Source organism: Syzygium oleosum, unplaced genomic scaffold (assembly GCF_021117445.2).
Source record: "Syzygium oleosum isolate NSW1041296 unplaced genomic scaffold, Sole_v2.1 Sole_v2.08, whole genome shotgun sequence".
NCBI lineage: Eukaryota > Viridiplantae > Streptophyta > Magnoliopsida > Myrtales > Myrtaceae > Syzygium > Syzygium oleosum.
Genome location: NW_026607492.1, coordinates 4,450,607 through 4,467,076, shown reverse-complemented (window position 1 = coordinate 4,467,076; position 16,470 = coordinate 4,450,607). Strand labels below are relative to the sequence as shown.

The window sequence follows — 16,470 nt, the reverse complement described above, 5'->3', positions numbered from 1 at the left end:
TGGCTCTTCTTCCCTTTCCGATGGTGATTCTCTTTTTGGGGGTAAAAGTCGTCATCTCTTTGCATCTTCAGCGTTCGATTACCCAGCGTGGGTCTACTCCTTCTGTTTTTTTATCAGTTAGTACTTGGATTTAATTGAAAGTCAAGTCAGAAGCAGTTTGGACCCAAAAAATAGTCACATGCATTGAAGAGAACAAGAATTAATTAATGTTAAACGATGAAATTAAACGTTATGCATTGGCCAGGGGCCCACGAGGACGTCCGCTACTTTCGAGACGTTCTCTTCTAAAAGTTTGCTTTTGCACTTCCGCTAACAAAGAAATGCAAAGTTAAACTCTGTTATGTTTCTATTTTCTTGGTTTTGCAAATTCCTTCACCTAAAGCACAGATAAAAAGCCGCGAAAATAACTATCATAGATAAGAAACCAGTTGAACCAAATACAGCATATCACTTGACCGGATAACAAAAACTAATAGCAAAATCTCTCTAAAGAAAACTCATCTATAGAACTATGCTCCAACAAGTCCCAAACCCGAAAGATAAAGAACTAAATAAGTTGCCTGCAGACACAGCCAAAATTTACTCCCAACCAGCATCGTTTGACGGAGCCACTGCCGGAACAACTGCCGGAACAACTGCCGCACTGGGTGGTGGCGCAGCTGCAATTTCCCACCCGTCAGCTGCCACAGGTGCTGTTAAAAAGAAATTAAAAAAAGTCAGTGTCGATTACAAACCAAAAATGGATATTAATTACGGGAAATTATACTGATAAGTACCTGACTCCGTCCAGCCAGTTGGTTGGATTGCAGGCATGGGCGGGGCAGCTGCTTCACTGGCCCATTGAGAATCGGGGATTTGAGAAGTCCATTGGTCAGGCATAGCTTGTCCAGCAGCGTAATCAGTGATCCCATAATCACCTGCAACAACAGCTTCATCCTCCTCCTGTTGCTTCGCTTCCTCAGGTTCTCTGTAGAAGAACAGATCCACCTACACCCAAGTAACAAGAGCAAGCTTATTATTTTATTTGAATGATAAACCGCCTTAAAGCTTCTCTCAGGTCAAATTACATATTAAAAGCATGGCATTGTCTGTCAAACTGTTATTCTCTACTAAGTTAGGATGTGAAACGTAAACTCATTCACATGAGCAATGGGCTAGTAAACTTACCATAACATCCCACTTATGGCCAGGTGTAATGGTACCGCGCATCTGCAAAACCATCCTTGCCAACAGCCAGAACAGACATCCAATGCTGTGCTTTCCCTTGTTATTCGCCGGGATCCCAATATCAACATACCGCATTGGAGAGTCAGTGTCACAGAAAGCGATTGTCGGAATATTCCCAAGAGCAGATTCTTTAATAGGCTGCAGGTGTAACAAAGACAATTCATGAATGTGAAACATCGCAAATGTAAGAAGGATATACAGCCATGGCATTTAGGTAAAATAATAAGTGCAAAGTCTAAACTATCAAACCATATCATAAGAAGACAAATCACCTGGTGGTCAGTTCTTGGATCAGTGAGGATGAGAAGACGCGGCTCGCTGAAAGACGTTTGGAGCTGGTTAGTGAATGTACCTGGCGTGTGCCTTCCAGCAATGGCGTGAGTATTGGTATACTGGGCAAACTTGAGAACAGCCCTCTGACCATAGGGTCTAGCAGACTGAACAATGATGTCCTGAGGATTTTCAATGGCAACAATAACCCTAGCTGCCAACTGGAGTTTCTCCCATGTTTTTCCAAGATTAATAATGTAAATACCTGCAAATCAGAGCATTTGTGCATCAGCATGAAACAGAGAAAGCCAGATGAGGTAACTATCACCTTGTGCTCAATATCTTTGCCACACGAAAAAAAAAACAAACCAATTCTCGGAACTAATAGAATGACTGTCCAAGTATCCGATGTTCGCACATTTTGAGAAGATATGAAAACTCTATCTGTGATTAATTATCTATTCAAAAAGACTCGGACCCGAGCCTCAACAGGGGTATCAAGGCCTGAAAATCAATACCAGGAACAAATTAAGTAGAACTGCTTCCGCGGGAAGCATAAAGGATCAAATAGCAGAATCCAACACAGAACTATCACAACCACTAAGAAGATCATAACCATAGAATCACTACAAATCAATATACCACTCTCCATTCAGGCTGAAAGACATGATCAGCCAAATACTCCGGTCAACCTAAATCCATTTCCTCAAATTCAAGCATATTACCAGACAACTCCAATCAAATATATACGCATATATAGTGAACATACTACTAAAGTCCTTCCAAATCAACAAATTCACCTTACACCAACTCAACATCTGAACCCAACTTCCAACAAAGAAAACCGTCTGAATTCCCATAACCTAACCTATTGATACAAGTTCTAAAACACATTCGTTGAACTGTTCCGGCACATTCCCTCGCCCCTTAAAAAAAATCAGAACTTTACGAATTTAACGCAGACCCGACTCGCGAATCCTTCAAATGGAAAGGAAGGCAGATCTGGGGAAGGCATTTAAGCGACGAGGGACGAACCGTCGTTGCGGCGCTTGAAGACGTAGCGCTCCATCTGGAAGTCGCAGTTCTTGGTGCCGAGGTGGACCTCGGCGGCCAACATCATCTGGATGTCGGTCTCCTTCTGCGACAGCTGCCTCGCCGGCGCTGCGGCGGTGGTCGTTCCCGTCGCCATGCTGTCCCGCTTCGCTCTCTGTCTCTGTCGCCGGAGCAAGCACGGGGGTAGGAGGAGTTCGCTGCGAACGCTTCTGACGACGAAGGGGAAGAGGAGAAGAGTGAGGGGTTTGGGGCGTGCGTTTTATACGACAGTGCCAGAGAAAACCCTAGCTCCTTTCTTGACGGTTTTGTCCCTCGTGTTTTGGCCAACACATTGAAAATTCTGAAAATTCACTAATAACACGTATGGTTCTTAAGCTTTTAATTTGTTCAATATGGTCCTTAAAAATTTTAACTCAATGCGTAATATCGTTTCTAAACTTTTAAATTGTTCAATGTGATCCTTGAACTTTTAATACATGTTCAATAAAGACCTTGGATTGTATGAGAATGATTAATTTTGTCCTGAATTTGAATTAATAAAGAGACAACATCGAACATTTTCATATAGTTCATGGACTAAATTGAACATGTACCAAAATTTCAAGCAAATTTTTGAACAAATTAAAAGTTCATGGGCCACATTGCACATTAAGGAAAAGTTCAGAAACCACATTAAATAAATTAAAAATTTAGAGACCATATTATACATCGGGCCAAAATTCAGGTATTCCAAAATTCAACTAGAACTTGTAAATTGTTTGATCTCCTATAATTATTTCAAGATTATTCAAAAGAAAAAGTTATCTTGAACGTGATATTAGGAGTGAGCGGTAACCTGGAACATGGAACCTACCCTCAGATACAGGTTCCTTATTTTTTGAAACCTGGAACCTATTTATCGGAACATGGAACCTACCTTGTTACAGGTTCCAAAGTAAATTCTAGGGTCTAACATGTTCTTTTTTATTTATTTATTTCATTTTTAGTTAAATAAAACGAAAATTAACACAACAATATTGAACAAACTTGTCATTCACCAAAGAGAATACAAAAGACTAGTTTTTTTTGGCATTATGGTTCAAATAAATATAATTAAAATGAAAAGTTATTGTGTGAATCGACACTAGAGGTGAGTGGTTTCATGTTTTGGATGGAACCTATCCATGAAAATTGATTTCTCATTTTTTAGAATCTGAAACCTACCTTATCATAGGTTTCAAGTCGGTTCTACGATCTACCCAGATTTCACCTGTATTATTAATTGAACAATTGCAATGAATCATCACCTTTAATGACCACAATTTGCTGTTATGATCCACTAACCACAACTTATATTTAGACATACGAAGAATATGAAACATTAACAAGTTATAAAATGAAAGTTCAGACTAGTGATTCTAGATTATACATTCAACATCTAATGCTATGAAACATAACAGGATCACGCAAAGACATAGATAAAAAAAATATAAAAAAACTTATTTAGGTTTCAGGTTCCAGGTTCCAGGTTCCACCTACCTAGAACCTGGAATCTACTCGTCGAAACAGGTTCTCCAATTTTTAGAACTTGAAACCTATTCTACATATCTTGGAACTTGAAACCTACAGGTTTCCACCGGTCAGGTTATCAGGTTTCAGGGTAAAACCTAAAACCATGCTCAACCCTACGTGGTATCATTAAGATAAAAGCTATCTTAAAGGTGTCATTCTTTTTTTGATTCAAAGCTCATCTTATAAGTGATAAATTTATCCACTTACCAAATCGTATAAATCATGATGTATTATTGCATTGAGTTTTCTCCTTTTTATTTTTCCTTTAATTATATAAAGGGGATCATGACATGGGTGGTTCAAATTTTTTTTTAATGCTCGATATGATCCTTTAATATTTTTAGGGCTAACTCTTGAATTTTAAAAATTTGCCCAATGTCGCTATTACATTAAGTGTACTACCACATCGCATGCACTATTTTGACGTAAACTGTCACGTCGACGTTTATCAAGCCAAAATAATGATGTGAATTGCCTCGTCGTTTTTTCAAGTTAGCAAATCTTTTTTTTCCATTCTTTTAATTTCCCCCTACCTTTTCAGCCTAGATAATGAGAGAGATATGATGTGGAAGCCACGTATACACCAGCATGGGAAGTCTAACAAGTTAATAGAAATTACAGTCATATAGACTAACGATGTTAGAATTTGTAATAAAATGGCTATATTGAGTGGATTTTTCAAAGTTTATTGATTAGATTGAACTGATAAAGAAAATTCACATACCATATGGAACAATCCTTATCATTATTCCTTTTACAAATTTCTGATGTTGAATGACACGTCTCACAACCCACACCTCAATAAAGTAACTATCTATTTTCATGCAATGTATAACTCTATCAATCCATAACGAATGAAGTGTCTAGTCCTAATTGTTAGGATTATGCACACAACACAATAAAATAGAAAGTAAGGATGAAAAGAAAAATCGAGACACAAGGTTTTATCCTTGTTCACTCTTAAATAGGACCACATCTAGCAAATGATTCCACTATAATTAGCACTTCTAATATCTCTGTTACAATTATCAATTACAAGAGAAAGAGATTATATATAGGCAACAATTATTCACGGGTTTAATACGGACCTAAACTATAAAAATCCTCTGGCGGCTCAGGGGCTTTGCCCTCATGACTCCCACCCGCTCCCGTATCTTCCTGTTAATGGGGAGTATAAACCACACCATAATACTAATGTCATTAAAAAATTTGATCTACATATACATGAGAGAGATGTACCTTCGAATAATGGTGTCCAAAATGTCCTACTCAAGATAAGACATCACAATTTAAAATAAAAAGATGAAGAGAACAGTAACCGAAATTGAGAATTAGCGGTTCGAGTACAAAGAGCTTCCTCGTGCAAATAAAGAAGATAACTACAATCGGGCAAAAATGATGATCGGCCTCCTTATGAAAATTGAGATACCGGCCAGTCTAGAATCATAGTACAAGAAAAGCCGTCGTAGTGGAGCTCATGCAAAGCTATGACCTTCAAAGAGCATTCAAATCGGTACATCATTGTAATAAATCAGCCGGCCATTCATGGTACATTAATGAAGATCCGAATGCTTTGCCCTTCTTGAAGTCTACTTTCGAATCTTTTAACCCATTTTTTTCCTTCTTTGAATGCAAGGTTTCTTGTGAAACTAGGGGAAAAGCTGTTTTCCACTCTGTTTTACGGAATCCTGATGATTTTACTCGAGTCAATGAGTCGAATGAATGATGCTGTGCAGCGGTGAAATTATGCTTGTAGATTAGTGAACGCTAGGAAAATTGTCAAAAAGTTCTAAACCTATCAGTACGGCCAATTCATCCTAAACCTTTTAAGTTTGCCAATTCAGGTCCTAAACCTTTTAATTCTTGTCAATTCGGTCCTTCCGGCCAATTTTGGCCGGCCGGCTTGCTGCTGCCGGCCATGCGCCCCCCGACATGATAATTTTTTTTCAATTTTTAATCTTTTTTCTGATTTCTTCCTCTGGCGGTCCGGTGACCGGTCCGAGGGAGGGCCGACGAGGTCGACCTCGCCCAGCCAGAGGCGAGGCCGACCTCGCCGTCGCTGGTTCGACCTCGCCGTCACGACCCGGGCGACGGCGAGGTCGGCCTCCGCACGCCTTTGGGCCTCGCCTCGCCAGGAGCGCGAGGCCGACCTCGCCGTCGCGACCCACGGCGAGGTCGGCCTCGCCTCGCCCGAGCGAGGCCCGAGCCTCGCCGACGCCTGGGTCGCGACGGCGAGGTTGAGCCTCGCCGGATCTCGGCGAGGCTCGACCTCGCCGTCACGACCCAGGTGTCGGCGAGGTCGGCCTCCCCTCTGGGGCGAGGCCGGCGAGGTCGACCTCGCGGCCCTCCCCTTGGCATCGCCGGACCGCTAGAGGAAGAAATCAAAAAAAAAAAAAAGATTAAAAAGATTAAAAAATTGAAAAAACATAATAAAAAATGCCACGTCCGGGCGTTGGCCAGGCTGCCGGCCGCCGGCGGCCACATCAGCCCCGGCCGGCCAAAATTGATCGGAAGGACGAATTGACAAGAATTAAAAAGGTTTAGGACCTGAATTAAAGCAAACTTAAAGGTTTAGGACTGAATTACCACTGATACAAGTTTAGGACTTTTGACAATTTTCCCAGTGAACGCATGCACGATTCAAACACATAATAGCGCAGCTCATGCATGCTAAGACCTTCAACGAGTTCGAAATGCCGTTGCAGACAAAACAGTTTAAGGAACACATGCACGATCTAACAACTTCGGATGTTGCGAGAATTGGACAACTTCATACTGAGTTTGGATAGGACCTCAACGTAAGTTTGGAGCACGACGGATTTGAGGACTTACAACCTAACATTGCTCACAAGATGGTCGCACAGCGTGCGTCGCCACGGAACAATCCCAAGCTACGAAGTTCATTTATCTACAAGGCTATCACAAAACAAAGTACCGAACTATGAACTGGCAAAAGAAGGAAGGAGCCAGCGGTCGTCCTCAATTTATGGTAACCTCCACCATCTTGGGCTTGGGCGCAGGCAGCTTCTCCACCGTGACGGTCAGCACTCCGTTCTCACACTTGGCGCTGATGGCCGATGGGTTGGCATTGTCGGGCAACTGGAACTTCCGGGTCAGGTTCCGCGGCGCCCTCCTCTCCAACCTCACGTACTTGCAGCCCTCGTCCTCCTCCGTGTCCCTGCGCTTCCTCTTCCCGTTGCTCCTTATCACCAGCGACTTCTGATCGTCTTCCACGGTCACCTACGTTACACGCGGTGCGATTCAATCACCATGGCCGGAAATTAAGAAGGCGCAAAACTAGGGCAAACTTGCGGAAAAATGACGCTTGAAATTGTGATTGACTCATAGGACAAGCACACGTATCCTATGTTATACTTGGTCAATTTTACACAGCCACATGTTCAATGTTCTTTCTTTCGAAGACCCATCTGCCATCTGCTTCCTATATCCCAGCACTAACCAATCCAAATGTAGCGTAAGTCAGTCACAATTCAGTATATGAGCTCGACTGCAGTGTTGGGCATGATCTGAGCTTGACTTGAATACTAAGAACTCATGCTCGACTTGAGCTCAATCGGTCTCGCTAGCTGCTTTAGTAAGTACTTAGAACTTGCGGACAAATAATTACTTGAACTTCTCAAACTGAGATGAATCGTGCCGATCAGTGGATTGTATTTGAGTAGCTTACTTGACTGGTTTACACCCTCAACTCTTACCTACCCAATTAGAACAACGTAAACTGTAATAAAGTTCTAACAAGTAATGAGGCACGATGACCAAACGAGGACAGACCCAACTTCGCATTTCAAATCGATTACAGCGAAAAACTTGGGCCCGACCTAGGGGACCGAAATATCTGACGAAATCTCCATACCACGCTGCATATCTAAAAAAGCTAGAACAGCAACAACTGCGTCGAACTGGGAGGCAACGGACAAAACATTCTTGGGATTTGACCGAGCAAGAACAGGGGATGGGCGACGAAGAGTACCTGAATGTCAGACTTGGGGAGGCCGGGGACGTCGAAATAGAACACGTACTCCTTCGAGGTCTCCAGAATATCGGCAGGGATGCCGGCCGCGCCCTTGCACTCGCCGGCGGCGGCGGCGGCCTCGTGCGGACGAGACGAGAGCAAGAGCTTCTCGACGCTGTCCGCCGGGAAATTCAACAGGTGGCTCACCAAGTGGTCGCCGCCGTCCAACACGACCCGGCTCATCGTTCGATACTCGTCAGCTAATCCACACGCGACCCGAGAAGACAAGCAAGGGCGAATTCAAGCTTATGCTCCGCGACAGAACGATTCAGCTCAGTGCAGAGAATATGGGAAGGTGACAAGAGAATGGAGGGGGATAAATGGAGAGAAAGTGAGAGAGAAGCGGAAAGTTCGAGAGAGGTCGAGCGGTGCGGGGGATGACCGGAAAAAGCTGGAAAGGTCGTCGGCCACGTGTGCGGCGAGAGGGATGTCGTGGAACGATCACTTTGCTTCTTGAGCTCCGACGTGGCAACCCCTCCATGCGTCGATGGCGGACAAATTATTGAAGCCTGGTTCGGACGATGGGTCCTGCGCGTCTCCCCCCCCGCTTCCTTCCTCCTCCGTTGCCATCTCTCTCTCCCAGATACTTTGATTTGATTTTGTAGTGGGCCCACTTGCTCTCTATTTACGAGAGAGTTATCGCATTAAAAATCCGTATCAGCCCCAACATCCACTCCATCATATCCATCCATGTCAATAACTTCATCCTTTGAAATCTCAGCTCTTCGTTTCTTTCGACGGATAACAATGAAAAACCTTCCTCTCTCCCTCCTTTATGTGTTGTCTTTACATCTTCCTTTCAATTTTTGATATTAATTCTTTTCTCAACAATGAATTTCTTTCTTTAAATATCTCTTAAAAGAGCCGGTAGGGGCAAACTTTTAAGTAAATGCAATATTTCTATTGGCCATTAAGAAATAAGATACGATAAAGATTTTCCAAAATCAAAACAACAAAATCCCGTGCGAGTTTAAGGCCATCAACCGTCCTTCACCAACCTCCACGTACAATATTGAACATCTTCACCGACCTTCACCCACCCCCATGCGTCACAGTTGCTGAGCTCAATAGCTTCATCTCTATTTAAGCATCTTCGACCTCCCACATCTCTACATCCTTACGTCTCTCTCTATATTAACAAAACCCAAATATGGCTACCTCAAATAGATTTGCTACGCTGATCTTCTTCTTCCTTATACTCGCAGTTGCCATGGCAGTTGCTTGGAGTCGGCCATCATCCAACTCCATCTAAGTCCAACTTCACCGAAACTCGACTCGATTTCTTTTACTATGGACATTCATCCCATCTAAGCCCGACTTCACCGATCCTCGATCCGGATTTTTTTTACTATGAGCATTCACCCTGGGCTAGGCGCAACTTGCGTCGCTAGACTAGGGCATTCACCTCCTCACTTCCGTTTGGGTCGAGGAGGTATTATCTAACTGTACTACTACCTTCTCAAACCAAATTCAGCGGCGACGCTCACGTGGCTACTCCAACGCCGACAAGTCGCCGAAAGGCTCACTGGACGCTCCCATCATCCCCCTCCTCGCCACCATCAACCGCCACCCTTCCTTCTACACCACCAGCTCCCGCAGTGGCCGCATCTCTATCCTCTCCCAACCTTCCCGCCACCCCTCCGCTAAGAACAAGAAGGCTCGCGGCCGGACTTGGCTCCACATCTCCCACGACCCCGCCGATCCCGACTCCGTGCTGTCTTTGCTCTTCCCGGCCGAGCCGAGCCGGTGTTTCAGTTCGAGCCGCTCATCTTGGCAGTCGAGTGCAGGGACTTGAGCTCGGCGCAGCTGCTGGTGTCCACTGCCATCGCCTGCGGGTTCCGGGAGTCGGGGATCACAAGCAAGAGGTTGATTGTCGCCATCCGGTGTTCGATTCGGATGGAAGTGCCGCTGGGAGATGGGCGGGAGATCGTGGTGCCATGCGAGTACGTGAAGTTCCTCGCCGGAGTGGCGAACGAGAAGATGGAGGCAAATAGGAGGAGGACCGAGAAGTTTCATCACGCGTTGCGGAGGACTTGGAGTTCGGAGGGCGAAGTGAATGGTGCTGGTGATGAGAAGACCGAGAGTTAAATAATCCAGCGCATGTTGCACCGCTGGATCTGGTTTGAGGAAGCAACAGTACAGTTAAATAATACCTCATCAATCCAAACCCTGAGGAGGTGAATGCCCTAGTTTAGGTGCTGCATGAAAATCATTCTGGTTCTGTCCGAACGATTTTTGCTTCCAACCGCTTTTGAATGTAAACCTCGCTTCGGAATTCATTTTTCTATTTCCTGATGTTTGCTTCAAAACTCGATTCAAACCAGAAATGAGAACCAAAAAAAGTTGATTTTTCATTTCTGGAACAAAAGTGATAACCATTTATGAGGAATTCATTTTCTTCAACACACATATTCATATGGAAGTCACGATCTTTGAGGTGAGAAAAAAAGCAAAAATCAAAAATTTCAAAACTTAACAATGGTTTAGAATATGTGCTACCCACTTTCAATGAAATTTAAATTTTTTAGTGCATCAAAAAATAAATAAAAATAAATGGCTTAGAAAACCTATGCCACCCACTTTAATAGAAAATTTAATTTTTTAGTTGCCAAAAAAAAAAATTCTAAAATTTAAAAACTTCACGTAATATCTTAAATACAGTGGCCCACCCATTTGAGCGAAATTTTATTTTTTAGGTGCCAAAAAAAAAAAAAAAAAAAATCAAAAATTTCAAAACTTCACGAATGGCTTAGAATACTTGCGCCATCCACTTTGAGTGAAATTTAAATTTTTAGGTGCCGAAAAAAAATAAAAAAATAAAAATTTCAAAACTTCACGAATAGCTTAAAATACCCTGCCCACCCACTTTGAAATGAAATTTAAAATTTTTTTATATGCCAAAAAAATAAAAATAAGCAAAAAGTAAAAATTTCAAAACTTTACGAATGGCTTAAAATACCATGTGGCCACCCACTTTGAGCGAAATTTTATTTTTTTAGGTGCTAAAAAAATAAAAAAAAAAAAAGAAAAATTTCAAAACTTCACAAAATGGCTTTAAATACCGCGCCATCCACTTTGAAATAAATTTAAATTTTTTAGGTGCCGAAAAAAAAAAAAAATAAAAATAAAAAACTTCATATAATTCTTAGAATACCTGTACACCCACTTTGAGTGAAATTTAATTTTTTAGGTGTCGAAAAAAAAATAAAAATAAGCAAAAAGAAAATTTTCAAAACTTCACAGAGTGGCTTAGAATACATGTGGCCATCCACTTTGAGTGAAATTTAATTTTCTTTAGGAACCAAAAAAATAAAAAATACCATTTGGGCATTTAAAAAATTAAATTTTACTCAAAGCAAAGTATGGCTAGTATTGTAAGTCATTCAGTGAGTTTTGAAATTTTTGATTTTTATGTTTTTTTCACCTAAAAAATTTAAATTTCACTCAAAGTGGATGGCCACATGTATTCTAAGTCATTCTGTGAAGTTTTGAAATTTTTGATTTTTTGCTTTTTTTTTCACCTCCAAAAATTAAAATTTCACTCAAAGTGGGTGGCCATAGGTATTCTAAGCCATTCTGCAAAGTTTTGAAATTTTTGAGTTTTTGAATTTTTTGGGCACCTTAAAAATTTAAATTTATTCAAAGTGGATGGCGCACATGATTCTAGCCATTTTTGTGAAGTTTTGAAATTTTTGATTTCTTGATTTTTTTGAAAAATTCAACAAATTTCCTATTTTCCAAAAATCTAAAATTTTTTTATTTTCTCGACATTTTGATGATTTTTTCTGGAATTTTTCAATTTTTTGGGATTTTCTGAATTTTTTAAAGATTTTTATGAATTTTCGGATTTTTTATTATTTTTATTCCATTTCTAAAAAAATGGAATTTTGTTCCCGAAATAGAATTTTTCTGTTGTTTATCAAACTGGTTTTTATTTCGAAATAGAAATTTTGTGCTTATATCAACGGGTTTCTGTTCAGAAATAGAAATTTTTGTTATTATCAAACGGGTTTTTTTTTCTTAAAACTCATCCAGAACCAGAATAGAAAAATCTATTTCTGGTTCAGGAACTCATTCCGGAACAGAATGGTTATCATTCGCTACCTTAGCGGCGCAAGTTGCACCTAGTCCGGGGATGAAAGCCCATAATAAAAAAAATCTGAGTCCAGCTTCGGTGAATTCGGGCTTAGACGGGGGAATGTCCGTAGTAACAGAAATCGGGTCGAGCTTCGATAAAGTCGAACTTAGATGGGGGTTGGACAATGGCCGACCCCAAGCAGCTGCCGCCGCATCTGCAAGTATAAAGAAGAGTAAGAGCAGCGTAGCGAATCTATTAACAGTAGCCATATTTGGGTTTTGTTAATACGGAGAGAGGGATGTAGGGATGTTGTTTTGATTCTGGAAAATCTTTATCTTATCTTATTTCTTGATGGACAATGGAAATATTGTATTTACTTAAAAGTTTGCCCCTACTAGCTCTTATAGGAGAGATTTAAGGAAAGAAATCCATTGTTAAGGAAAGAATTATATCAAAAATCGAAAGGAAGATACTTGAGTGCTTTTTAGCAAATGCCCGAGTCCCATTCCTTTTCAACGTTTTGCAGGCATCCAAAGGACGCGGAATGTGCGATTTCCTAAACGATGTCGCGTTGTGGTATCCAATTTTTATTTCTTATTTTTATTTTATATTTAAATCATTTCCTAAAACAATGAAGAAATACGTGATATTTTTATTACCGTTTACCTTTTCGGTTTTTATAAATATTACAATAGTTCCATTTAATGATCACTATAATAGATTATTTCCTAAAAAGTCTCAACATCTGTCCCACCTCCTGTTCATAATATGGAAACTTGGAGAAAGGTTAATTAACAAAAAAAAAACTTAGAAAGAAAATTAAATAGTTGCCTGTACGTAGTTCTCTGTCTCTGGCTTTCTAAGGAGAAAAAACCATAGTATAGACTTTTTATTTCTCTCGTTTTCATAAATCGCTTAACTATTGGACGGTGAACTAGGCCTTAAATATTTAACTGCCGAAGCTTAGCTTGTTCGATGAACATGCAGAGTTCCTTCTCCATACATAGAAAATGCAGAAATAACCAAGCATCTGTTGAGCAGGAGCATTTGGGTTCAGCAGTTTGGAAGAGTTCTTCTAACAACCTCTAGTTCATTAAAGCCCATTTCGTATAATTTCTCTCCAGGAACATACGAATATTTGCAGCTGTGAACTGAATAAGTTTGTGAGCTTTGCTTTAATATATGATCAATTAAGCTACTTCGGCAGTCCTCGCTCTACATTGCAGGAAATCTGATGATGTAGATAATTGCTCGATAGACACCTTGTGCATCCAATGCATCAAACATCTCGAGCAATGACAAGCCGCAGAGCATTGACATGCAAATCAGCTCGAGCACGAAATAAGGCATATCTAAGCAAAATCGAGACGCGACTTCAAGGCCTGAGGGCTAGTTTCCAGATGTGCGTACGCAAAACGTAAGGCCTACAGCTCAAAAGCGTCTCGACATAATTTCATCCAGATTGTGGTCTGCCCATAAAGATAAAATCTAAAAGCACCAGAACAAAACTTAGGAATAAGAACATCTCCAGCCATCCTCGAGACATAAACAAAGTACTGTACGCGAGAAAACAAACTGAGAGACCCTGCGAAACAGTATCAAGAGCTTACATTTTCGTCATCTTCAATGTCATAGGCTCCAATGTCGTAAAGAAACCTCTTGTTCACATCGGATAGAACTGGAAACAATAGAGTCAGACGGGTGATCGTTAAAGCCTTCGGTATAAATATAAGAAGCTACACACTGAGATGTTCTATCGAACCAAGATTGAATAAAACAGGGGAAACGTCAGAACCAAACTTTTGCAATATTTTCCATTTCCAGAGTCACAGGACGAACTTATAAACAAGTTGTCTTCCAGAATTACCATGTATTGCCCTGTCATCACCATAAAGAAGTTTTAATTAAAATGCAATTGCTCGTACCGGAGTAGGCCTGTTGAATTTCCTGGAATTTTGCCTTGGCCTCTTCGGCGAACTCTGAAGTTCCCGACGCAGAACAACGATCCGGGTGCCACCTCTAAACCAACCGGAAACAAAGACAGTCTTAACACGCACGTCCCACACATTAAAAGGAAATGCTTCGCGCATCCCTTCTTGAAAAACGGCATAAATAAACACATTGACCACAAATCCGGAACCAAGAAATCCTAAGAAGATACTGTCACATGTCACCGATCAAAGTCTAGAATTTCAAATTTAATTACAGGTTCTCTTGTTCACTAACCACTATATACACGATTGACTTGCATCTCCCAATCAGAAATATAACACAACACATGTGAAAACACACACACAAAAAAAAAACCAGTGTCTCACACGTGATGAAATCAGTAACAATTGCAGAAGATGGTCGGTAACCGAAAAGGTGTGGCAGTGCTAACCAGGGCCAGTTTCTTGTATGCATTCCCGACCTCGGGAGCTGTGCACTCATCCTTCAGCCCCAAAACTGCGTACGAGTCTTCGTTCTTCTCGTTACCATTCGCCATTCTTGAGTTCCCCAAAACCAATCGGCAGACGGATACCCTTTCTTTACGAATTAACGATCCAAAGAAAAAAAATTTTGGTGTCGGCGAATTGGACTATGGAGCCAACCCAACATATAAAAGGGTATAAAATTTTGAACTTCGGAGGACGTGTTTCGAGGAATCCTGCACTGAAGCTTTCGCATTGTTTTCCATCTAACGGAAGGAAAGGGAAGAAGAGGGAAAAAGGTTGAAAAGAGAGGGAGCTCCCTCTCCATGAACACACAAGAACACTCGAGAAGCCGGCCATTTTTAACGTGTCTCCATTCGCAACTTGTTTCTTCTTCCCCTGTATTTGCCTCGCGTGGCACCATACCTGGATGGTTCCCATGCACATATCATGTACAATCACAGTCCCTTCATTTTTGGAGTATTTATGCCCACCTCGCGTGGGATCCATAGGATTAACGGCATGAATTGATTCAATTCAAAAGAGATGTCGATGCTTTTCCTTAACGATGAAAGCGATTAACTAAATTGAAGATGAAGCACGGATTCCTTCGCTATTCCATTTGTCCAAAGTCCTAGTCCCTACTCTCTCTTTTTCGCTTGGCAAAAAGAGCAAACAAGAGCGACCGGCGTGGACAATCCCTGTCTAAGCTCTATTTGTCATATGAGTACCACACCTGCGATTGAGATGTTCGATTTAAGTTGTAACTCTCCACTCGATTTAAGTGAGCTTGTTACCACCGCACCACTGGATGCAAGTTGGGATGAAGCCGGATTTACCCTACACGTAGTGCACAGGCCGGATCTATGTCATTGACGAATCAAGACTTTCTAAGATCAAGAAGCGACCGGAGAATTCAAACTTGTGACCAAGAGAGCTCCATATCACTGGTGAGTATGTCCTATCTAACTTGGCCAACCAAAAGAGAAGGGGCAAACTGGACAATATCTCGAAAAGGTTTTCTTTCTTTCTTTTTGTCTCTGATTGTGTAATTAACTTAATTTGCTTCTAGGATCAACCAAGAGTCATACCCATTGAGCATTTCTTCTTTCGTATGAACAACTTACACTAATATCACGTGGGTTGGATTCGATTTACGAATCACATATTGGCATAGGGTCAATTTGTTGTTTGGGGCTTAAAGGGTACAAGATAACTTTCGAGATCCCTTAAATTTTGACAAAATTAGATGAATTCTATAATGTTCTCAAAATGACATAGAAAAGTCGTTTTGATCCCCTTAAATTTGCACTGTTTTTTCAATCACAATCCATTTGTTCCAACAAATGTCGTCATTTCACTTTTATTCGATTAGCCTAAACAAATAACCGGGAGTTGGAAGCAAACCCGATCAATAGGCGGGCAAAGACGGGTCGGGCAAGTACCACGTGTTGGAAACTTCCTATAATATGGGCTTACATTAATTAATTGATTTTCTATTTTAAATACTCGGGTTAATGGATATTCCAATATATGTGTTGTACCCTTTAGTGATCTTATTGAATTGGGTTTCGGCATCTATAAATAACAGGCCTAGTTGAGCAGCAAAGTGTAGGCAATTGTGTTTAATTGAAGCTCGTGATGGGAGGGACCCAGTTAACGAACTAATGATTAGGGTTTGCTAGGTCCCCTCTCTAGCCTATAAAAGGGTAGGTTATACTTATCGGTCGCTTTATCCCATTGAAAGCTGCTATATCGAAATAGGCCAAAGAGAGGAAGATCGGCATTCCAGTAGATCGTTGAACTATTTCTTTTTTTAGAGAATAACAATGGTTCAAACATGT

At 41.1% G+C, this 16,470-nt stretch overlaps 3 protein-coding genes across 3 annotated transcripts; all 3 read right to left on the bottom strand.

The window, feature by feature from the left end:
* Positions 1–386: 386 nt before the first annotated feature.
* On the bottom strand, positions 387–2,784 carry LOC115687270 (40S ribosomal protein SA-like). Its single transcript, XM_030612787.2, has 5 exons — positions 2,533–2,784; positions 1,500–1,762; positions 1,168–1,365; positions 777–987; positions 387–692 (listed from the first exon to the last, which is right to left on the bottom strand). The coding sequence occupies exons 1-5, from the start codon at positions 2,684–2,686 to the stop codon at positions 580–582; spliced, it is 939 nt and encodes a 312-aa protein (XP_030468647.1). The 5' UTR covers positions 2,687–2,784; the 3' UTR covers positions 387–579.
* A 4,001-nt stretch (positions 2,785–6,785) lies between these two features.
* Positions 6,786–8,459, bottom strand: LOC115685419 (17.4 kDa class III heat shock protein). The gene is made up of 2 exons (XM_030610501.2): positions 8,093–8,459; positions 6,786–7,341 (listed from the first exon to the last, which is right to left on the bottom strand). Exons 1-2 carry the CDS (start codon positions 8,315–8,317, stop codon positions 7,081–7,083), a joined length of 486 nt encoding a protein of 161 aa, XP_030466361.2. The 5' UTR covers positions 8,318–8,459; the 3' UTR covers positions 6,786–7,080.
* A 5,178-nt stretch (positions 8,460–13,637) lies between these two features.
* LOC115685430 (uncharacterized) lies at positions 13,638–14,987 on the bottom strand. Its single transcript, XM_030610511.2, has 3 exons — positions 14,596–14,987; positions 14,138–14,231; positions 13,638–13,890 (listed from the first exon to the last, which is right to left on the bottom strand). Exons 1-3 carry the CDS (start codon positions 14,698–14,700, stop codon positions 13,811–13,813), a joined length of 279 nt encoding a protein of 92 aa, XP_030466371.1. The 5' UTR covers positions 14,701–14,987; the 3' UTR covers positions 13,638–13,810.
* Positions 14,988–16,470: the final 1,483 nt, after the last annotated feature.

Excerpts from the sequence above, each read along its gene's own strand:
- LOC115687270 (XM_030612787.2), bottom strand. The coding sequence starts at position 2,686 with ATGGCGACGGGAACGACCACCGCCGCAGCGCCGGCGAGGCAGCTGTCG. Across the intron at positions 1,366-1,499 it reads ATCCAAGAACTGACCACCAG|CCTATTAAAGAATCTGCTCT; the intron begins GTGATTTGTCTT and ends TTACACCTGCAG. Across the intron at positions 693-776 it reads AACTGGCTGGACGGAGTCAG|CACCTGTGGCAGCTGACGGG; the intron begins GTACTTATCAGT and ends TCTTTTTAACAG.
- LOC115685419 (XM_030610501.2), bottom strand. The coding sequence starts at position 8,317 with ATGAGCCGGGTCGTGTTGGACGGCGGCGACCACTTGGTGAGCCACCTG. Across the intron at positions 7,342-8,092 it reads TCCCCAAGTCTGACATTCAG|GTGACCGTGGAAGACGATCA; the intron begins GTACTCTTCGTC and ends CGTGTAACGTAG.
- LOC115685430 (XM_030610511.2), bottom strand. The coding sequence starts at position 14,700 with ATGGCGAATGGTAACGAGAAGAACGAAGACTCGTACGCAGTTTTGGGG. Across the intron at positions 14,232-14,595 it reads CATACAAGAAACTGGCCCTG|AGGTGGCACCCGGATCGTTG; the intron begins GTTAGCACTGCC and ends CGGTTGGTTTAG. Across the intron at positions 13,891-14,137 it reads AATTCAACAGGCCTACTCCG|TTCTATCCGATGTGAACAAG; the intron begins GTACGAGCAATT and ends TATTGTTTCCAG.